The 23,702-nt window shown below is 38.4% G+C and overlaps 1 protein-coding gene across 1 annotated transcript; it reads left to right on the plus strand.

Annotated features, from left to right (window-relative positions):
• Nucleotides 1-951: 951 nt before the first annotated feature.
• On the plus strand, nt 952-21,889 carry samsn1.S (SAM domain, SH3 domain and nuclear localization signals 1 S homeolog). The gene is made up of 8 exons (XM_018248844.2): nt 952-1,153; nt 5,131-5,202; nt 7,071-7,226; nt 11,193-11,325; nt 15,210-15,358; nt 16,928-17,134; nt 17,714-17,864; nt 20,931-21,889. The coding sequence occupies exons 1-8, from the start codon at nt 1,091-1,093 to the stop codon at nt 21,128-21,130; spliced, it is 1,131 nt and encodes a 376-aa protein (XP_018104333.1). The 5' UTR covers nt 952-1,090; the 3' UTR covers nt 21,131-21,889.
• The last annotated feature ends 1,813 nt before the right edge of the window (nt 21,890-23,702 follow it).

Below are 23,702 nucleotides of genomic sequence, written 5' to 3' on the forward strand. Positions count from 1 at the left end.
GCCCTATTCCAGTCTCTTATTCAAATCAGGGCATGGTTGCTAGGATAATTTGGACCCTAGTAACTAGTTGTCTTAAATTGCAATCTGGATTGTTGTTGCATAAAAAGGCTAAATAACTCAAAACCCACAAATAATAAAAAAAGGAAAACCAATTGCAAATTGTCTCAGAACATCACTCTACATCATACTAAGGGGCCGATTCATTAACTTCGAGTGAAGGATTCGAAGGTAAAAAGCTTCGAATTTCAAAGTTTTTTTGGGCTACTTCGACCATCGAATGGGCTACTTCGACCTTCGACTACGACTATCGAAGGATTCGAAGTAAAAATCGTTCGACTATCCGACCATTCGATAGTCGAAGTACTGTCTCTTTAAAAAAAAATTCGACCCCCTAGTTCGGCAGCTAAAAGCTACCGAAGTCAATGTTAGCCTATGGGGAAGGTCCCCATAGGCTTTCCTAAGTTTTTTTGATCGAAGGATATTCCTTCGATCGTTGGATTTAAATCCTTCAAATCGAACGATTCGAAGGATTTAAATCCAACGATCGAAGGAATAATCCTTCGATCGTACGATCGCAGAATTTGCGCTAAATCCTTCGACTTCGATATTCGAAGTCGAAGGATTTTAATTCCTAGTCGAATATCGAGGGTTAATTAACCCTCGATATTCGACCCTTGATGAATCGGCCCCTAACAGTTAACTCAAAGGTGAACAACCCCTTTAATAAACGGAATAAAATGATAGAGTTGCAGCATGTAGAACTTACACATATTACCTAATTGATTACAGTGACATCATTGGGGTTATTACATCACTCTATTGCATCTTGAATCCTTTTACTGAACTTGCAATGGCTCCTAGAAGGGGAATTGTATTCTGGAGACATTAAACCCTGTCGAGGAAAAGTAAAAAAGTCTTGTTATTTGGTGTATGTTCTAAAACAGGGAAATGATTGTTGCAACACGGCTGCTGTAAGAAACAATGTGCAGCAAGTTGTGTCACATCCTCTAGTCGAATGAGGAAGCTCCGGCCGTCGGAATTAAAGTCTCGTTATCTGGGCAGCAGGCTGAACGCTTCAGTTTAGGGTACGATGCTGAAAAGAAAAACTTCAAATGTTTCGGACAAAGAGAAAGAAAAATATCAGAAGCCAAAGGTAGGACAATAATAAAATAGGAGGGAAGTATAGAAAGTTTTCTTTAAGTCTTTGTGAGCAGACACTTGCCACATGAGCTAACACTCACTCACTGTCGGCTCTTTAACTGCCATGGAAGCTAAAAATTAAGTCATTAGCTTTGTTAGATGTCTGAAAAGAACATGTTAGAGATACATCTTTTATCTTCGCCTTTTCTCATAAAGGAACATCTTTGTTTTCCTTAAATTAAAGATTATGTTTATAATTATTCATATTTTATACTTTATATGCATGCCTATCATTTGGACATTCCTGAAAATTGCTTCTATAAATTAGCATGCATTATTTTCAGGCTGCTTGTCGGTTTGCGAATACAAGTTCAATAGTTTCCCTTTACATATAAATGTACATGAATGGGACCAGAAGGCTCGGGACCTGGGGCTTTCAGGATAACAGATCTTTCCATAATTGGGATCTTCATACCTTAAGGGGCAGATTTATCAAAGGTCAAAGTGAATTTTCGAATTAAAAAAATTTGAATTTCGAGCTATTTTTGTGTATCTCGACTAGGGAATAGTCCAAATTCAATTTGAATTTGAAAAAAATTTGAGTCTCTAAATTTATCATGTACTGTCTCCTTAAAAATTCGACTTCAACCATTCGCCATCTAAAACCTGCCGAATTGCTGTTTTAGCCTAAGGGGGACCTCCTAGAACCTATTTGGGTCAATTGGTGGACTTTGAAAAATCAAAGTTTTTTTCTGGAAAAACTTTGAATCTAATTCAATCGAATGCGCTATTCCTTTGATTTGAGCGATTCGAATTCGGACAAATACGGACCTATTCGATCGAAAACGGACCTATTCGACCAAAAAAAAACCTTCAACTTCATTTTGGTTGGTCTTTTTGAATTCGAATTTCGAAGATTGATAAATATGCCCCTAAATAAAGCCAATAGGCTGTTTTTGCTTCCAATAAGGATTAATTATATCTTAGTTGGGATCAAGTACAAGCTACTTTTTTATTATCACAGCGAAATAGGAAATTATTTTTAAAAATCCGGATTCTTTGGATAAAATGGAGTCTATGGGAGACGGCCTTTCTGTAATTCAGAGCTTTCTGGATAACGGGTTTCCGGATAATGGATCCCATACCTGTAGTACCTGAAGTTTGTAATGTATGGCAGACCTTGATGAAGCTGATTAAAAGCAATTATAGGTACAGGTATGGGATCCGTTATTCAGGAAACCTGTTATCCAGAAAGCTCCGAATTATGGAAATGTTGTCTCCTATAGACACCATTATAATCAAATAATTCAATTTTTTTTAAAATAATAATGTTTAATGATTTTTTAGTAGACTTAAGGTACGAAGATCAAAACTATGGAAAACCCAGTAAATGACCCCTGCTGTGCTTGTATAATGACTGTATCAATAAATTGTGATTGTATCTCTAAAAAAAATTCACAGTCATAAGCAGTAAATATTTAATTTATTACAGCAAATTCATTGTTTAAAGCAGTATGCAACAGGGTTGGATGATTTATGATGTTGGAAAAAATGTCTTTTTAAAGACAAGAGCAGGCTTGGAGCCTTAAAGGCTCAATTTTTTTTAAAAAAAAATAACTAAAACAAAACACCAAGACAAATGAAAGTTTAAAATCGCAAAGCCTTTATTAAGTAATAATTTACCGAAACTCCGCTTCTCTTCAGAAAAGACGACAATCCATCATGCGGCGCTCGATTTCTCCTCCCTGGCTATCTCCTATAAGGAAGGCAGGGAGGAGAAATTGACCTCCGCACGATGGATCGCCCGATTACCTTTTCTGAAGAGGAGCACAAGCAGAGTTTCAGTAAGTTATTTCTTAATAAAGACTGTGCGATTTTAAAATTTAATTTGTCTTGGTGTTTTTTTTTTCAATGTACACTGACAATTTTTTTTTAAATTTTTTGATGTTACGTTGCTTTGCTGAGCTGGCACATGCCAGTGAATTAATGGCACAGCTTGGCTGGAGGGAGGTTTGTAGAATCAAAACTGAGCCAAGGGCTGATTCTGTTCTGATCATTAAAGGGATACTGTCATGGGAAAACATTTTTTTTTTTTTCTCAAAATGAATCAGTTAATAGTGCTGCTCCAGCAGAATTCTGCACTGAAATCCATTTCTCAAAAGAACAAACAGATTTTTTTATATTCAATTTTGAAATATAACATGGGGCTAGACATATTGTCAATTTCCCAGCTACTCCAACTCATGTGACTTATGCTCTGATAAATTTCAATCACTCTTTACTGCTGTACTGCAAGTTGGAGTGATATCATCCCCTCCCTTTCCCCCCCAGCAGCCAAACAAAAGAACAATTGGAAGGTAACCAGATAGCAGCTCCCTAACACAAGATAACAGCTGCCTGGTAGATCTAAGAACAACACTCAATAGTAAAAACCCATGTCCCACTGAGACACATTCAGTTACATTGAGAAGGAAAAACAGCAGCCTGCCAGAAAGCATTTCTCTCCTAAAGTGCAGGCGCAAGTCACATGACCAGGGGCAGCTGGGAAATTGACAAAATGTCTAGCCCCATGTCAAATTTCAAAATTGAATTCTGTTTGCTCTTTTGAGAAATGGATTTCAGTGCAGAATTCTGCTGGAGTAGCACTATTAACTGATGCGTTTTGAAAAAAAAACACGTTTTCCGATGACAGGATCCCTTTAAGTGGACAAATCAAATACATCAAACATGTTAATCTAGCAGTGGCCTTTTTTTGCTTTGTACAGGCCATTGCTAATAGAGCTGGACTATTCTCCATCCTAAATCCAAACACCAGTGAAATAATATTATATCCAGAATCTGATCCCAAAACATCAGCATTTGTGTTTTTTCTTTCGATTGCTAGCGGCACTTGCCAAGCCTTGATGGCTGCTGAGCTGACACATCAAATGCTCCTCATGCTTTGTAAGGAACAGCAGAAAGAGATGGGGCAAATTTACTAAAGGATGAAGTCACTAACGCTGGTGAAAATTCGACAGCGCAACGTTGTCATTTCGGAACTTCAGCGATTTACTAACGCTGGCGTCTTTTCCTTTTATCAGGGTGATAGGCTGCAATAGAGCATAACATTTTTTTGTGGTAACCGGCTTCCCCCATACATTTCCTAACGTTTGGCACATAAACTATACACTGGGCTAATGTGTAGGGCAATATAACAACTTTATTTTATTGAAGGGATACTGTCATGGGAAAACATGTTTTTTTTCAAAACACATCAGTTAATAGTGCTGCTCCAGCAAAATTCTGCACTGAAATCCATTTCTCAAAAGAGCAGATTTTTTTTAAATTTAATTTTGAAATCTGACATGGGGCTAGACATATTGATAGTATCCCAGCTGCCCCAGTCATGTGACTTGTGCCTGAACTTTAGGATGGAACTACTATCTGCCAGGCAGCTCTTATGTTGGGTTAGGGAGCTGCTATCTGGTTACCTTCCCATTGTTCTGTTGTTAGGCTGCTGGGGGGGGGGGGAAAGGAGGGGGGTGATATCACTCCAACTTGCAGTACAGCAGTAAAGAGTGACTGAAGTTTATCAGAGCATAAGTCACATGACTGGGGGCAGGTGGGAAACTGACAATATGTCTAGCCCCATGTCAGATTTCAAAATTAAATATAAAAAAATCTGTTTGCTCTTTTGAAAAACAGGTTTCAGTGCAGAATTCTGCTGGAGCAGCACTATTAACTGATGCGTTTTCCTGTGACAGTATCCCTTTAAGGTTTCCCGGGCATGTGTAATGTAATGTATTTGCTGCAACATATACGTCCATTGTACTTTAACTTCCTGCCTTGTGCAAATTCCATTTACAGGCACAAAACATGGAACCAGATTTACCAGATCATTTTGCTCCAGCGGACAAATTCCAGTGACCTTTAATGGCAGTATCTGTCTGAAACCTAGTTGACTATTACTATTATTAACGTAGTTAATATGGTTTATGCTTCTCGTTTCAGCGCGCCAGCAGTTTGGGATCCTTTGATCGTTTCAGGAAACCTTCTGTATCAAAGCCGGAACATTTACATGAGGTTAGTGCCTGGCTAAGGATTCTTTTCTAGTGCTGCTTACACATCTGCTTTGGGAAAGGACAAATGTCTCGTAGGAAGAGTCTTTCTGTGGAAAAGCCAAGTCAACACTACACTGTACTTGATTCATTTAAGAGAGATTCCTACTGATCTGAAGGGTGGCACAGGTACCAATTCGCTAGCGAAAGAGACTATAACTAGCGGTCATTCACACTCTATCACCAGGCAACTTTTCATTTTGGCGAATGGTCGTAACTCCGCAAATTGCGGATTTTACTGAACGTTACCTTTTTAGCAAGAGTTGCCGTCGCCACCTCAGACCAGACGAAGAGCAATAAAGCAGCTACATCTTCCTCAATCTTCTGTCACTTACATCATATTTTGTGAGCTGAAAATGCATCAAAGTCCAAAAAATGCTGGCGACTTTTCCTTTTTTCAGCCTGATTGCCTGCAAAAGACCTAACTTGAACTTTTTTTTGGGTAACCAGTTTTCCCCAGACATTTGCAAACATATGAAACATTAAGGGGTAAATTTGTCAAAGAGTGAAGTTCCGCCACTAGAGTGAAATTCCGCAGCTCACCATTCATTTCTATGGGATTTGAAAGGCATATTTATCAATGGGTGAAAGTGAAAGTTCACCCTTTGATAAATACGCCTTTAAAAATCCCATAGAAATGAATGGAAAGTGGCGGAATTTCACTCTAGTGGCGGAACTTCACTATTAACTTCACTCTTTGATAAATATACCCCTAATTTTACAGTGGGCTCATGTGTAGGGCATTATATCAACTGTATTGTCTTTATTAAGGTTCCCTGGACATGTGTTTTAAAAAGTGTAATTTGTAAGTATTTGCACCAACATTAAACATAAAGGCGTCCATACAACTTTAAATTTCCCACCCTATGCAAATTGACCTGAGTGCAAGATCCCTAGCCAGGTTTCACTAGGCAGTAGTGATGGGTGAATTTATCCCGAAAAATTCGGCAAAAATTGTGAAATCGAAAAGTTAATCGTAAAAAATCGTTTTTATGAAAAAATCGTGCAATTCGAACGTTTTCACAAAAAAACATGCAATTTGAACGTTTTCACTAAAAATATTGAGCAATTCGAATGTTTTCACTAAAAAAATCGAGCAATTCGAAAGTTTTCATGAAACAAATCGAGCAATTCGAATGTTTTCACTAAAATTGATCAATTCGAACGTTTTCACAAAAAAATCAAGCAATCCGAACATTTTCACACAAAAAATCGAGCAATTCAAACGTTTTCACAAAAAAATCGAGCAATTTGAACGTTTTCACAAAAAATTCGAGCAATTCAAACTTTTTCACGAAAAAATTGTGAAAACCGGCAATTGGCACGGGAGATTCACGACTTTATTTGCCAGCGGAAATTCGCTGCGAATTTATCCACCCATCACTACTAGGCAGAAATGAACGCTAGCCAATCTTCACTATCAAATGCTCGAATTGCTGAGGTAACGCTAGCAAAAAGTCGCCAGTGTTTGGCGCCCATAATGAAACTCTGCATTTTAGTGAAATGGTGTAATCTGAGAGCATTTGCGGCTGGCGAAGTGTAGCGATGGGTGCAAAATGGTCGCTAGCGACAATTCGCCCTTTAGTAAATCTGCCCCATAGTAGATCATTATAAAGGTAAAAGGACAAGGAAAAATACGTTTTTCAGTATATAATATTAACTTTATTATATAAAAATTATTTTATACTGTCCACGAACAAAAGCCTATATTATAATAGTTATTCTGAAAAAAACATGGCCCTGCAGAGAAATGAGTGAAAAGCGGCTCATTAATGTATCTTCTCCTTTACAACTGAGTGAGCTTCATTCCAAAAATTCTTCTTTACTCTACAGACCAATGAGGCTGAGAGTCTGTGCGAAGGGGGCGCTACAGAATACGATAAAACATCAAACAATGCTGGGAGCCTGAGCAAGAAGATGAAGGCTATATCACTGACAATGAGGAAGAAGATGGGGAAGAAATATATCCAGGCTCTTTCAGAGGATACGGTAATTCTTTTTTAAAGCAAGTGTGTGCTGGTCACAGTAGTAGTATCAAAATACAAATATAGGTTTTCTTTACTGTACAACAAATCTACAATAAAAAAGATATTGTTAAAAAAAAAAAAAAAAAAAATACAAATATAGATGTGAAAAAAGTTGGGAACGCAAATATAATTGTTTATAACCACGCAACGCTTCATGGAAGGTAATCAAATCTGAAGGCTGGTGGTGGCGTGTGGAATATTCTTCATTAAACTGAATTTTTATTAAATCACATTTATTAACAAAAATTATACTTTATATATACCCAGACTTGGGTATTATTGCCCTGGATGCTGGTAAAAGGGCAGTAAAAAGGTGCTAAATAGTGGCACAGATCGGGTGTATCTGGGAACTGGATTAAAAATCCATGTAAAGGTGGCCATAGACGTCACAATTATGATCTTTCCTGGAAAAGATCTTTACAAGAAAGATCGTTCATTTCAATACACACGTGTAGAGCTGAATCGTCAGATACAGCCTTATGAAAAAGTTTGGGAACCCCTCTCAGCCTGCATAATAATTTACTCCACAAAAAAGATAACAGTGGTATGTCTTTCGTTTCCCAGGAACATCTGAGTACTGGGGAGTTTTCTGACCAAAGATTTTTAGTGAAGCAGGATTAAATTAAATCAAATATGAAAAACTGGCTGTGCAAAAATGTGGGCACCCTTGTAATTTTGAATGCATGTAACTGATCAATACTGATTACTGGCAACACCAAATTGGTTGGATTAGCTCATTAAGCCTTGAACTTTATAGGTAGGTGTGTCCAATCATGAGAAAAGGTATTTAAGGTGACCAATTGCAAGTTGTGCTTCTGTTTGACTCTCCTCTGAAGAGTGACAGCATGGGATCCTCAAAGCAACTCTCAAAAGATCTGAAAACAAAGATTGTTCAGTATCATGGTTTAGGGGAAGGCTACAAAAAGCATCTCAGAGGTTTAAACTGTCAGTTCCAACTGTAAGGAATGGAATCAGGAAATGGAAGGCCACAGGCACAGTTGCTGTAAAACCCAGGTCTGGCAGGCCAAGAAAAATACAGGAGCGGCATATGCGGAGGACAGCGATTTGAATGGCGGAAGAAGAACACTGCATTCCAAGAATAACACCTGCTACCGACTGTCAAATGTTGTCATCAAAAATCTAAGGGATGATTTGAAGCAGACTGTCCATGCTCGGCAGCCATCAAATTTAACTGAACTGGAGAGATTTTGTATGGACGAATGGTCAATAATACCCACATCCAGAATCCAGACACTCCTCAAAGGCTATAGGAGGAGTCTAGAGGCTGTTACATTTGCAAATGGCTCAACTAAGTATTGATGTAATATCTCTGTTGGGGTGCCCAAATTTATGCACCGGTCTAATTTTATTATGATGCATATTACATTTTTTCTGTTAATCCAATGAACTTTATGTCACTGCTGAAATACTACTATTTCCATAAGGCAAGTTATATATTAAATGGAAGTTGCTACTTTGAAAGCTCAGCCAATGATAAACAAAACTCCAAAGAATTAAGAGGGGTTCCCCTACATTTATTAGTTCTGAATGGGACTTTTTCTTTCAAACAAACTCTTGTTCAATCAGTAACAAATACCAAGAATAATCATTTAAATTACTGTCCAGGTGGACTCCTGTGAAATTGAAACAAATGGGACTGTTTCCTGATGATTTATGCAGGAGATGTGGAACAGACAAAGGGACTAGTGATGGGCGAATTTGCGCGATTCGCCGCCAGCAAATAAATTCGCAAAATAGCTGCGAAAATTCACCGGCGTCAAAAAAATGGACACATTTTCATCCAAAAAAAATGGACGCCGGCGGCAAAAACGAGAGGCCGGCGCCGTTTCACAAATTTTTCTCCGTTTCTCAAGTTTCGCAAATTTTTCTGTGAAATGGCGCAAATACATACGATTATATCGGTTAGTGTATGGCCAACTTAAGTGTCTCTGACCCAGACAAACAAGAATTTAGTCCGCTGGGGGTGGAAAACTTGGATGCTGGGGGTGGAAAACGGCTGGCTCCTATGTTAGTAAATAAATGAATAAAAGAAAACAAGAAACACATTTTTTTAGATAGCACACAATTTTCTTTCTTACATCTCCCCAGAGGCAGAGACTTGGAGTTAACCAAATTAAGACATAACCTTTAATTCATTCTATCAAAACCATAAAAAGTAATAACAGATACACAAAGGTGCGGTTTAAAAAACAAACATTCATTTCCTTCTCAATCCATAATCATCGTAAGGCCCTAACCTGTGCTAGAGGCGGTGATCCCTTCCTGACAACTTCTAGCCACAATCATTAGCCCACACAGTGCGACACTAATTCAATCCCCTTTCACAACTGGGGTGTTATTGCCAATCGACGTATGTTTTGCAATAATCTTTCTCAACACTGGATGTTACTGCTCGTTAGTCTGGAGTCTGACTTAATACAAGTGTCTCTGACCTTGGGTTAATGAAGGAGCATCACAGAAGTGGAAGCACTAACGCAAAAAAACTTCATATAGAGATCAGAGTGTGTTCTGCACCTTGTGCAACATAAAAATTTGTCTCAAGGAGAGCAGAGAACAGCATCGGTATCACTGGTTAAAGGAGAAGGAAAGGCTAAAAGTAAGTAAGCTTTATCATAAAGGTCTATATAAATACACCAGTAAACCTTCAAAGTAATGCTGCTCTGAGTCCTCTGTCAAAAGGAACACAGCATTTCTTTCCTTCTATTGTGTACTCATGGGCTTCTGTATCAGACTTCCTGTTTTCATCTTAAACCTCCAGGGCTAGGGCTTGAGCATGCTCAGTTTGCTCCTCTCTACCTCTCCCATTCTCCCTCCTCCCCTCCTTGCTGAAAGCTCCAGAGCTATGAGTGAGCAGAGAGAGACTCGGGCAGAAAGTCACACCAAGCTAATATGGCAGCTGCTATCCTAAACTAACAGAGAGAGTTTCTAGAGCTGTTTACTCAGGTACGGTTCATCATTCTATAGAATAAATATAGCATTCTAGCTTACACGGTTGTAATAAACTGCCTCAGTAGCTTTCCTTCTCCTTTAAAGGAGAACTAAACCCTAAAAATTAACAGGGCTAAAAATGCCATATTTTCTATAGTGAATTTATTGCACGAGGCTAAAGTTTCAGCTTGTCAATAGCAGCAATGATCCAGGACTTCAAACTTGTCACAGGGGGTCACCATCTTGGAAAGTGTCTGTGACACTCACATGCTCAGTGGGCTCTGATTGGCTGTTGAGAAGCTAAGCTTAGGGCTCGTCACTAATTATCCAGCAGAAAATGAGCTTCCCTGGCTGTAATATAAGCTGATGCTACAGGTTTGCTGATTATTCAATTCTGATGCTAATTGCACTGGTTTCTGTGCTGCCATGTAGTAATTATCTGTATTAATTACTAATCAGCCTTATATTGTGACATTTCCATTCTATGTGTACTGTATATTGTGAGTGGCTCCCTAAGCTCAGTAAGTGACAGCAGCACAGAGCATGTGCAGTGAATCAGCAGAAAAGAAGATGGGGAGCTACTGGGGCATCTTTGGAGACACAGATCTTTACTGCTAAAGGGCTGTGGTTGCCTTGGGCTGGTACAGAAACACAAAGCATAATGTACAACATTTCTAACTACTAATTTAGTTTAACTTTCCTTGTCCTTTAAGGAAATGGATAGGGGGGAATGCCTTCCCATGAACAACAGTTTTGCTTCCCCAGCTTTAAGCAATACAATAGAGCAAGTTGGGTAGTTGTATGGAAAGAGTTATTTTCGCCATGTATTTTGCTTAAAAATCTGTATTATACTTTAATATCCCTCTGGATTCAATTAAATGGATCTTACTCATCAAGGCCATGTTTTTGCCGACTTTGAAAAATAAATCACTTTTTTGCGACTTCTTAACTCCTAACCATAGATTTTGTTGTTTGGCAGGACGACACTGAAGAGTTTTATTCTCACCGAGACAGTGACCCTGAAGGCGGATTCCCTACGGAGAAAGTGTCTCTAAAAGCGAGTGAATCTGTGGAAAGTCTCTACAGTCTCAATAGTGGTCAGAGTTCATCCAGTAAGTCTCCATAAAAATGCTTTCAGGGACTGCCTTTGTGTAAGTCTCTCTCTGATACATTAGCACTTTATTCTATCCTAGAAATTACTTATTATGAGCAAACAGATGGCAACTTGCACCTCTTGATACTCTTCCAGGATCAGAATATATCTATTGGCTGCCCCACAATGCACAGTATGGCCAAAAGTATGTGGACACCCCTTCTAATTATTGTAATTGGCGATTTATTCCACATCTATCATTGCCAACACAGGTGCCAGAACATCATATAATGACATTCTTGACAAGTGCATGCCACCTACTTTGTGGTAATAGTTTGGGGAAGCCCTTTACTGTTTCAGTGGCATAATAATCCCCGAATAGTTTTGCAGAGATGATCATCAAAGACCTTGACTGACCCGCACATAACCCTGACCTCAACCCACCTAAAAACCTGTGTCCAATGTGATCCAGGCCTGATTGCCCAACCACTTAAAGGGGAAGGAAACCTAGTCGGCGCAAAAACCCTCCCCCCCTCCTGTGTGTTGCCCGTCCTCCCCCCTGGCCTACCCGTCCCGTTGGGCAAATGCCCCTAACTTGTTACTTACCCTACTGCGCAGGTCCAGTCCAGGGAGTTCACAGACGACATCTTCTTCCACGTGATCTTTTTCCTGCTTTGAACGGCGTTTTGGTGCATGCGCAGTAGGAGCAATTCGCCGGTACGGATCTACTGCGCATGCGCCAAAAGTCACAAAGTTTTCCTATTTCACTTTGTGACTTTTGGCGCATGCGCAGTAGATCGTACCGGCGAAATGCTCCTACTGCGCATGCGCCGGTCAAAGCAGGAAGAAGATCGTGTGGAAGAAGATGTCGTCGGTGAACTCCCTGGACTGGACCTGCGCAGAAGGGTAAGTAACAAGTTAGGGGCATTTGCCCAGCGGGACAAGTAGGCCAGGGGGGAGGAGGGAGGGTGGGCAACACACGGGAGGGGGGGAGGGTTTTTGCGCCAACTAGGTTTCCTTCCCCTTTAAGTATGTATGGAAGGAAATCCCATCAACTATGTTCCAACATCTAGTTGAAAGCCTTCCCAATAGAGTAGAGCAGGGGTGCCCAAAAAGTAGATCGGGGTCTAACAGTAGACATTAACAAACACCTTCTCTAAATCACCCTCCTGTTTTATTCTTTTCATCCAGATATTTTTTAATGTTAAGGTTACATAAGAAATAGTTGTTTGTTAAAATATAGCAATATAAATTCTCTTAGAAATCAATATAATATTTATGTAATATTTTCATGGAACAGAATGCTAACAATGTTTTATGGATGTAGATCATAATGGGACAACATCACTTAAAGTAGACCTCACATTAGTAAAGTATGGGCACTCCTGGAGTAGAGGGTAAAGGCTGCGTTAAATTTAATTAACTTTTAGAGTGGCCAGTTCTAAGAAACTTTCAATTGATCTTCATTGTTTATTTTTATAGTTTTTTTTTTCAATTCATTGCCTTCTTCTTCTGACTCTTTCCAGCTTTCAAATGGGGGCCACTGACCTTATCTAAGAAACAAATGCTCTGTAAGACTACACATGTATTGTTATTGCTACTTCTTATGGCTTCATCTTTCTATTCAGGCCTCTCCTATGCATATTACACTCTCTTAGACCCTAGCAACCAGACTGCTGAAATTGCAAACTGGAGAACTGCTGAATAAAAAGCTAAATAATTCAAAAACCACAAAAAATAAAATAAAATAGAAATCCAATTGTCTCAGAATATCACTGTCTAGATCATCCTAAAATTTCATTCAAAGGTGAATGCCTTTAAGAGCAAAGATGACAAATTTATATCCTTAGTTTTGTCATGAGATGTTGGACAAGCAGGTGTCAATATACTTTTTGCCGCAGTATTCCCGCTATCTACATAAAGGTACGATACAGTCACATCATCAAGATTAAAAATAGCCAATTAAAACGAACTGAAATGGGGGAATTCAGAAGAGTAGTGATATTGAGACAAAATAAAAGTGGAGATAAAAGTGTTGGATTTCCCACTAAATTCAAAAACCTCTATCTCCACTTTTGTAAATTGTCTTTTAAACAGACAGTTTTCAGATTTTGTCTCTTGCATGACATTTTAAAGAATTTTTTTTCTGAATTTGTCTTTAGCTCTTACTACGCCTGTCAGTCAGCCATCAAATTGGAATTTTTTGGGGAGGGGGTTTATTTTGCCTAGGAATATTATACATATTTTTTTTCAGGATAACCTGAGTTTTTTTTAAATCTGCCTACATGTTTGTGTAATTCCACTTCAAGATACCAGGGTCTTAATACTAGAAATGTTATATTGCATAATATAGGGATTTGTATCAGAAATATGTTTTATTATCTTAAGTCAAGTGTCTAATTGCTGCTGAAACTAAAAAAAATGACTTTACTTTTCCTTTAGATAATATTTTCACTAAAATTGCTGATATTGCCCCATTCATCAAGCTAAAGCTAGTAAAATAACGCAGGGTGATTTAAAAACTTTTTTCATATTAAATTGTATAAAATAGACTTTTTTGTGTAATCAGTGTTTTAATTGTTTTGTTAATGAGGATTTTACATTTATAGGGTTAGATAGAAATTTGTGACTGACTATAAAATGCTAATCCCTATTAATATGATAATAATTCCCCAATGAGGCACCGACAAGAGGTGTGAAGTGAAGATTGGCTGAACCAAAGCAGAGCAAAGTATTTTAGAGTTGAATTGACACATGGGGAAGAGCTTCACTGAGCTTTCAGTGATGGGCGAACTTTCATAAAAGTGTCTGTAAATAGTGATGGGCGAATTTGTCCAGATTCCCTTCGTTGGAGGATTTGCGAATTGCCTGCGAAATGCGCAAAACAGAAAAAAATTAGCGAAACGCGTGTCAGCGGCAATTTGACGCGCGCCTATTTTATCCAATTGCATTAAAGTCAATGGGCATGCGGTAATCTGTCGATGGCATCGGAATAAATTCGCCCATCACAATCTGTAAACTGTCCTTCACTAAAATATCAAAAGTGGCAGTTGAGTTGGAATTTAGGCGGATTTCTATTTGTGAATATGGAGAAAGTATTTTACTCTAGTTTACCATCACTATATACTGAATTACCTACAGTATATATATATATATATATATATATATATATATATATATATATATATATATATATATATATATATATATATATATATATATATATATATATATACCAACCCGATGGTCATGTAATGGTCATGTAAAAAAACGTCATGTAATGGTGACTTACCCTGGGGGTCTAGCAGGCCAGCGGGGACGCCACGCCGGTCTTCTCCGGCCGATACGCCGGTCAACTAAGGGCGCGCGCGCCGCGTCTCTGCTCTTTTATAGGCGCAGGCGCCTACCACCACTTTTGTGAATTCCCCCCAAAATTATTAATGCCTTTTTTTCCAATGTGCTTCTAAGATGTGAGTTAGGTGTTTATATAAAACTCCAATAATGGACCAGAATCAATTCAGTGAGAAAAAAGATTTATCACGTAAAAAGTCATGGACGAGGTTCAGTTCAATTCAGAAAAAACATATCTCACTGTTTATCAAGTGAAAAAGCTGGAAGTGAATTTGGAGAAAGTTTTTTTCTCCTCAAATTGAATCTCATCCATGAGTTTTCACGTGATTAACCACGAGATAACTTTTCTCACCTATTGTTCCTTAACAAGTTTCATTCAATGACAATTTAATGTTAATCATTCTTTTTTCCCTAATTCATTTAATGCAACAAATTAGATTTATTTCATGAGAACTATTCAAAAGAACGGATGTGTAAAAGGACAGAACTTGTTCATTAAGAACATATGAACAGGCAGAAAAAAAGCATTAATGAATATCACCCGTTTCATAGGTGGTGTAACCAGCTGCTCCGATGGCACCAACAGAGACAGTCTAAGACTAGATGAAGACATTTCTTACAATGGACCTTTCTGTGGAAGAGCAAAAGTTCACACTGACTTCACCCCAAGCCCTTATGATGCAGATTCATTGAAAATTAAGGTTAGACAGTACATTTGTTAAAACTTTGGACAATTTCTGTTAACAATAGAGACCTAGGATCCGTTATCTAGAAACCTGTTATCCAGAGAGCTCCGAATTATGGGAAGGTTGTCTCATATAAACTCCATTTTATAATTAAAAAATGTTAAAACATATTTCCTTTTTTCTGTAATAGTAAAACAGTACCTTGTACTTGATCCCAACTAAGAAATAATGAATTATTAATGGTGGGAAAGCAATCCATATGGGTTTATTAAATGCTTATTTTTAGCAGACTTAAAGGGGAAGTAAAGTCTAAAATAGAATAAGGCTAGAAATGCTGTATTTTGTATACTAAACATAAACATGATCTTACTGCACCACAAGCCTAATCAAACAAATGATTTATGCTTTCAAAGTTGGCCACAGGGGGTCACCATCTTGTAATTTTATTAAACATCTTTGCAAGATCAAGACTGTGCACATGCTCAGTGTAGGGATCGTCATAAATTATCAAGTCAAATAATATCTGCCAGAAGCCGATACAATCAATACAAATCAAGACTGATTAATAATCAGAATATACAGACTGCACTGGGTCCTGTGTTGTCATGTAATCTAATGTGGATTTTATAGTTTTTGTATTGTTTAATACAAACTTTCTCCAACTCTGCAGAACCAGTGGCTGCAGCAAAATAATCCTCAAATAGAATTTTTGAATTATCTGTTTAAATCTGGCTCCATGATCTTTGTCCCTGCAGCTGGAGTTGGAAACAGTAAAGGGGATGTAAAGGCAAAAATAAAATCCAATACAAATCTCTACACAGTTGCTGACTACTCTACAGGGAAACAAACAAAGCTGCTTGAGTTCTGCATGGCTGGGAAGTAAGGCGGGGGCTCCCCCTGCTGTTCATAAGTATGATTGTTTCCCTGCAGAGCAGTTAGGGACCGTCTGATAATTTCTATCCACAGCAGTAAATGAAGGGAAAATTTCACTGCATACAGACAAGTTTCTTATAAAAACAGTACACATTTTTAATTAAAGTATATTGGAGATAGGTTTTCTTCCAGATAAATGTATTAAAAATGTATTAAAAAATTCATGTACAGCCAAAGTGACGTGTCACAGTCGGCACCCAATACCAGAAAAAACACCAGGCATAAGGCTTCGCGCCATTGCACGCTGATGTCAGACGTCAGCACGCCTGCGCTTATAAAAGAGCAGAGACGCGCCGCGCGCCCCTTAGTTGACCGGCGAATCAGCCGGAGAAGACCGGCCAGGTGGGCGTTCCCGCCGGCCTGCTAGACCCCCAGGGTAAGTCGCCATTACATGACGTTTTTGGTCCCATCAAGGCTTTTTCCCATTAGGTTGGCATATATATATATATATATATATACTGTAGGTAATTCAGAGCTTTCTGAATAATGGGTTTTGGGATAACGGATCCTATACCTGTATATACAAACATGGAGCTGCCTAGTTAAAGCAGTTGGGGCATGATGGAGCAGTCAGTGGCCAATTACTAGGTCACTTACCATTTACATATGAAAAATAAAAATAACTAGTGCTTTAATTAATTTTTTTCCCAGAAAGGTGACATTATAGACATAATCTGTAAAACCCCAGTGGGGATATGGACCGGCATGCTGCACAATAAGGTGGGCAATTTCAAATTTATCTATGTCGACGTATTCTCTGAAGAGGAAATACCACCTCGAAGGATAAAAGCAAGAAGGAAAAGCAAAAGACCAAAGCCTAAGACTTTACAAGAACTTATGGAAAGGCTAAATCTGCAGGTAACTTGCAATAAGTCACAAGCAGAACAACAATATGTTTATAAATGATAAAGTGGGAGAGTCTTTCATAGAGTACCCCGGCCGGTGAAGATGGTTTCAATGCGAGTAAAGCCAAAGGCTGTTGAGTAACAAATAATGGATAAGTAAACCTTAAAAATAAGAGAATGTAAAATTGATGAGGGGGCTATTCAATGCAATTTTGCAATATACATTCATATTATTTTTCTAATTCCAAGATATTAAGGAATACATGATTTGCTGTTAATATGAATGAATTTTGTTACAACAGCGCTACAAAAACGGATCGTACAAATTGGCAACCTTTGCATTATTGCACGAAAAACAGCCCAGATCAAAAAATCTGATTTATATGCTACCTCGGCAGGAGATGCCGGATTTTTCGGATTATGACTTTTTCCATCCTTGGTGGAATAATCAATTCCAAAAAATCCATGTTTTTTTTCCACTAAAAATTAGTTTTTTTATACAAAAAAACAAGAATTTTACATATACCCCCATAACCAGTATTACATATACTAATATTTTGACAAAATGCCATTCTATCTATTTATTTCACAGGATTACATATCAAGCCTACTGCTTAATGGTTATGAAAAGCTGGAAGACCTTAAAGAGCTGAAGGAAAGTCATCTGCATGAGCTTAACATCACGAGTTCAGAGGAAAGGGCGAGGCTTCTGGCTGCTATTGAAAACTTACAAGACTGTGAAAGTAAGTTTCCTCTCATTGGGGCTCATTTATCTACACTGGGCAAATTTGCTCATGGGCAGTTACCTATAGCAACCAATCAGGGATTAGCTTTTTGAAGCCAGCTGCCAGTAGAACATTGAATGCAGCAATTTGATTGGTTGCCATGGGATACTGCCCATGGGCAAATTTGCCCAGTGTTGATAAATGACCCCCAATTTGTCTCACCTAACAAACTTGGCCTCTAGCCCTGTACTCACCCCAGGGAAAGGTGCTTCCGGGGCACTCGCGTCTGACGCACCCTTGTCTCACGCACCTGCGTTCAGCTCGCTTGTGATTGGACACCACAAAAATGAAAAAAATATCCCATAACTTTAATGATATCTAAAAAAGCTAGTTTTTATTAAAAAAATCATGTTAAAAATTAGGCAATTTCTCAGGAGATTTGCACATTTATTCGCCGGTGGCAAAACATGGGAATTCGCTGCGAATTCGTGCCAGACGAATTTATTCGTCCGTTTTTTGGATGCTGGCGCAATTTCCCAAAAAACGGACGCCGGCATCAAAAAACGGACGCCGGCCTCAAAAATGGAGGCCGGCGTAAAGAACGAGACGCCAGCGCCGTTTCATGAATTTTTCTCCGTTTTGCAATTTTCCTGAAATTTTTTTGGAGAAACGCCCCAAATTTGCCCATCGCTACTAGTAATCCATAGCAACCAATTAGCAGGGAGAAGGTAATGGATACCTTCTTGAAAGCAGCCATTTGATTGGTTGCTGTGGGTTACTTGAGCTAATGCAAGCTTTAGGAGTTTTATACGTTTCAAAAAGCAAAACTAGAGCCTTGACTTTGAAAACATAAAGCAGTTTAATGGTGTAAAGGCCAGTGTATCACAGGTGCTGCACAAATCCCCCAGAGGGGAATAACAAGTACAAAGCAAGAGGTATTAGAAAGATTTATAGGATTACGGCTGGAGATTTAGAATCTAAAAGTGGAAGTTGAAGAGCCTCCCAATGTGTAACATGTCAATTCTACCACCTTCAGACACTCGAGCAAAGGGGAAACAGGGGCAATAATAACAAACAGGAAAATGGAATGTCGTGTAGTGAGATGATTATTTCTCGAAGCAAAACGCCGGTATAAACAGCCTTGTTTGCCATTAACTTTACGGATTTAAGATCCTACCCATGAACAGAATGACTTTGATTAGCATCATGTTGCTCAACAGCTTATAATAATCTTAATTAACAACTGAATTTTAGCATAATTAATATTATTCCACAATATACACTTTAAGGGTTTGTTTGTTTTTTATCAAAATCCATATTTTTCAGATTTTTTAAATAAAAAAAAGTCTAACCAAACTAGAATCGAAAATTTGCCATTATTTATCAATACAAATTTCATTCCCCAATATACACTGTAAGGGTTTTTTTGTATCAAAATCTGTATTTTGCAGATTTTTTAAATAAAAAAACTCTAACCAAACTAGAATTCACAATTTGCCCTTATTTATCAATAAAAATGTTATTCCCCAATATACATTGTAAGGTTTTTTTTTTTATCAAAATCCGTATTTTTCCAATTAAAAAAAAAAAAAGGTCTAACCAAACTAGAATCCACAATTTGCCTTTATTTATCAATAAAAATTGAATTCCCCAAAACCCACTGTTAGGGTTTTTTTTTTTTAAATCAAAATCCATATTTTTTTTAAATAAAAAAAGTGTAAACACACTAGAATCCAAAATTTGCCGTTATTTATGAATAAAAAAAAAACTTGAAAAATTAGATCGGGAAAAAACACCGATTTTTCAGATTGTCGAGAACAAAAAATCTAATTTTCTTGGATTTAATGCCCAAAAAGTTTGAATTTCTCGTGAAATTGTCTGAAAAGCCCAACATGTTCCCGATTATCATACAAAACCCAGTGCAGACAAATTACAAATTGACTTCTACAGGACCTCGACAGGTTGAAGTAGGAGTATTTTCTGATATAGACTTTTTGCAGCTTTGGGGTATAATAAATCTCTAAAAATTTGATTTTTTTCCTCACTAAAACTTGAATTCTTTGCGTTTTTAGCATTTGAACTTTAATAAATAACCCCACAATGTATGCCAGTCCAGTTTTAAAGGGCAAGTAAAGCTTTAGCTAGACCCGAGTATTTTATTTCATGTAGCCCCAGGAAACCCCAGTCACTTGCTCTTTTTTGGCAGCCCGTGATCCTCTTGTACCTAACCAAGGCTCCATGTTAGCAAAGAGGCACAGTTATGACCATGGGGGTTATTTATCAAAGTCTGAATTTGTCTCAATATTTTCTGAAAAAAACTCCAACCAAATCCGCACAGGTTTTTTGGGCTTATTTTTCCTGAAAACTTCGGGGTATTGCACAAAAACCCAGAGCAGATCAAAAAATCATTGGGACTTCTCCCATTGACTTATATGCAACCTCGACAGGTCTGAGATGCCGGATTTTCTGATTCCGACTTTTCCATCCTCGGGGTTTAATAAATTCTGAAAAATCTGTGATGTTTTAAAAGTCAGATTTTAGATAAAAAAATCTAAAAATTTTCGTGATTTTGGCATTCAGAGTTTCGTAAATAACCCCCTTGATGTCCTCTATCACGCAGCTACATATAACAAACTTCAGTGGGCAGTACTATAAGTATTGCAGAACTACAGTTCTACTTAGCTGTTCATCATCAAGCAGAACATTTTCCAGTCTGTAGGCAATTTTCTATCTATATTAGACTATCCAGGAACCTGTGTCTGACAAGCATTAGGGATGGTGGGATCTCAGATTTCCAATGACTGGGATGAAGATGTTCTTTACTATTGATCAGAGTCTATGAGAGTTTCCTAGTATGTCTGTGTCTGGTAATGTCTCGTAGCATAAAGTATATCACAAAGTATAACGCAACCTCTCCAAAATCCCAAAGCTGCATTGTGACAGCCACAGGTCAAATTCAGAGTATTACCTGATTGATACATTCGTAAAGTCAGTTTTGTTTATTACTCCGGCATAAAGAGAACCTGCTCTTTTTTAATCATTCGAACTCCAGATTTGATAAAACAAATGATTTTTGTTTGACAGACGATCAAGAGCTTGAAAATGAATCCGTTCCCCTGACGCTGAGCCCCGGCAATCCTACAAATAAATATGATATAAATGACTTTCCAAGGGACTCCGGGTGCTACATTTCTCTAGAGAGTTCAGAAAACGGCAAAGACGAGACGGAAGCGGAAACGTTATGTGAAAATGTGCAGAAAATCACAATTACAGAGTCGACCTAGCTGAAGCACCCAAGCCCATTTTGATGGTTGGATCAGCATCACCCAACTTATCATCTCTATTCCACCAGCTGAGAACCTAGAAAACAAACCCCAAAAAGTGTTTGATAAAGGTGTGCATTGCTTTAAGCACAAGCCATTTCAACAGGAAATAAGACATTTTAAAAAATATCGGATTTTTGTTGGGATGCACCGAATCCAGGATTCGGTTTAGGATTCAGGCTTTTTCAGCAGGATTCGGATTCTGCCAAATCCTTGTGCCCAAATCCGAATCCTAATTTGCATATTTAAATGAGGGGGGAGTTAAATTGCATGACTTTTTGTCACAAAACAAGGAAGCAAATTACGATTCGGATATTCGGCCAAATCTTTCGGAAAGGATTCGGGGGTTCGTTCCGAATCCAAAATAGTGGATTTGGTGCATCTCTAGATTTTTGTAAATGACAGTTGCAGGAGAGATTTAAATGATAGTAGTTATTAGTAACAAACAGGGTTCATATCCACATTGCTGGCTCCCTACTTGTGCAACCACAGAGTACACAGCATGAGAGGTACAGTTGAACTGACCATTTTACTACAGGAATGAGAACTGTTATCCAGGAACCCATTATCTAGAAAGCTCAAAAATAAAGGGAAGCGATCTTCCATAAAGTCAATTTTAACCAGACATTGTTTTCCTTTTCATCTAGTGAAAATGTTACAGTTCGTTTTGTGCGATTTTATTGCTTACAATTGTATGACAAAATTATGGAACAGACGAAAATTTGCTCAGAAAACACAAATTTACTAAAAAGCCAAGTTGCGTCCAGGGCGCCGAACACTGGTGAATTTTCGCTAGTGTTACTTCAGCAATCAAAGTGAAGATGAGCTAGCGTTCAATTATGCCTAGCGCAACTTCGTTAGAGGTCTTCGCTCAGGTTAATTTTCATACAGCGGGAAATGATAAAGTTGAATGGACGTATATTTTGCAGCAAATACATTACATTACACAAGTCCAGGGAACCTTAATAAAATAAAATAGAGTTGTTATATTGCCCTACACATGAGCCCACTGTATAATGAATGTTCCGTGTGTTAGAAAATGTAGGGGGAAAACCCGGTTACCCAAAACATATTTTAAGGACTTTTGCAGCCTATCACTCTGAAAAAAGGAAAAGACACCAGCGATTTTTGGGCGTAGAAACTTTTTCCACTAAAAATATGATGTAAGTAACAGAAGACTGAGGAAGATCTATACACTCCAGTGCACTTCACCTGGCCTGAGTTGGCGAAGGCAAGTCTGGCGAAAGAGGTAACGTTCAGTAAAATCCGCATTTTAGTGATTTTGAGGAGTAACGGGCATTGATGAGAGCGAAAATTCGCCTGGCGATAGAGTGCGAATGATCACTAGCATCTGTCTCTTTCGCTAGCAAAGTTACGCCTGTGCCCATTAGTAAATCAGCGAAGTGCCTGAAAGCGGTAACGCCGGTGAATCGTTGCAAGCATTGGCCACTTCGCCCTTTAGTAAATCTAAAATTCAAAAATATATTCTCAGTCAATTCTCAAAGTTAAAAAATTACTTTTTATTCATCATAAATATTAAAAAGTAGGCATACAGACCAATTGATGCTCCGCCTTACGCGTTTTGCACCCACAGGCATGCCTATGAATAAGTGCCTGTGGGTGCGAAACGCGTAAGGCAGAGCATCAATTGGTCTGTATGCCTACTTTTTAATATTTATGATGAATAAAAAGTAATTTTTTAACTTTGAGAATTGACTGAGAATATATTTTTGAATTTTTGATTTGAGTGCCCTTTGGAGTTGGGGGCTATATTCCAGCATTTTTGGCCCTTTTCGACAGGCCTGTATAGATTGCAGCAGTTGAGTAGTAAGTTTTTTGGACTTTAGTAAATCTGCCCCCATGTCGTGATTTGAATGTTCCGTACAGTATATGTTTTAGTTGTGCATATTCAGGCAGGGCATGACCAATTTTCAGACACCCAAAAAAGGGTGGGGCTTACAAGAAAGAAGACAGAGTTCTGAGAGACGGGAGACTGGTTGGAGATAACTAAAGGCTTAAACATGAGGTAGGCAGAAGAGGCACATGCCTTAGGTGCAACTGTGGGGGCGCTATCAGGATCCATGCGGATTGCAGAACAAAGAGGCAGGGGTTGGTGTTTGCTAAGCACATGTTAAGATTGTGAGGGAAGGATAGGGGAGATAGAGTATGAGCCAGATCTGTGCAGACGACTTGAATGTGCTTTGGGTGCCAATGTCATTTGGTATGGCTCTGGGGTAACTGGGTTTGGACCATGGGTAAAGCCTGGTATTTTGCAGGCATGCACCATCCTGGATTCGGTTAAATCCGAGCAGGAATCAGCTGGATCCAAACCCTACATTATTGAAAAAATGTGCAATTTCTGCCGGGTTTGTGGGTTCAGTGCTGGTTTCGTTATTTGCCCAAATCCCTAGGATTAGGGGATTGGGCCAAACCCTGAAAAGCAGGGCTTGTTGCATCCCCAGTGTTTTGGGAGTTCTGACAGCATAATGATAAATAGAAGTGGGATTGAAAGTAAAGCAATTCATTAAATATA

This window comes from Xenopus laevis, chromosome 2S, assembly GCF_017654675.1.
Source record: "Xenopus laevis strain J_2021 chromosome 2S, Xenopus_laevis_v10.1, whole genome shotgun sequence".
In the NCBI taxonomy this organism is placed as follows: domain Eukaryota; kingdom Metazoa; phylum Chordata; class Amphibia; order Anura; family Pipidae; genus Xenopus; species Xenopus laevis.

What these genes read in the sequence shown, in the direction of transcription:
- samsn1.S (XM_018248844.2), top strand. Translation starts at nt 1,091, where the DNA reads ATGCTGAAAAGAAAAACTTCAAATGTTTCGGACAAAGAGAAAGAAAAA. An exon ending in AGCCGGAACATTTACATGAG is followed by an intron (nt 5,203 to 7,070) that starts GTTAGTGCCTGG and finishes TTTACTCTACAG; the next exon opens with ACCAATGAGGCTGAGAGTCT. An exon ending in AAACTTACAAGACTGTGAAA is followed by an intron (nt 17,865 to 20,930) that starts GTAAGTTTCCTC and finishes TTTGTTTGACAG; the next exon opens with ACGATCAAGAGCTTGAAAAT.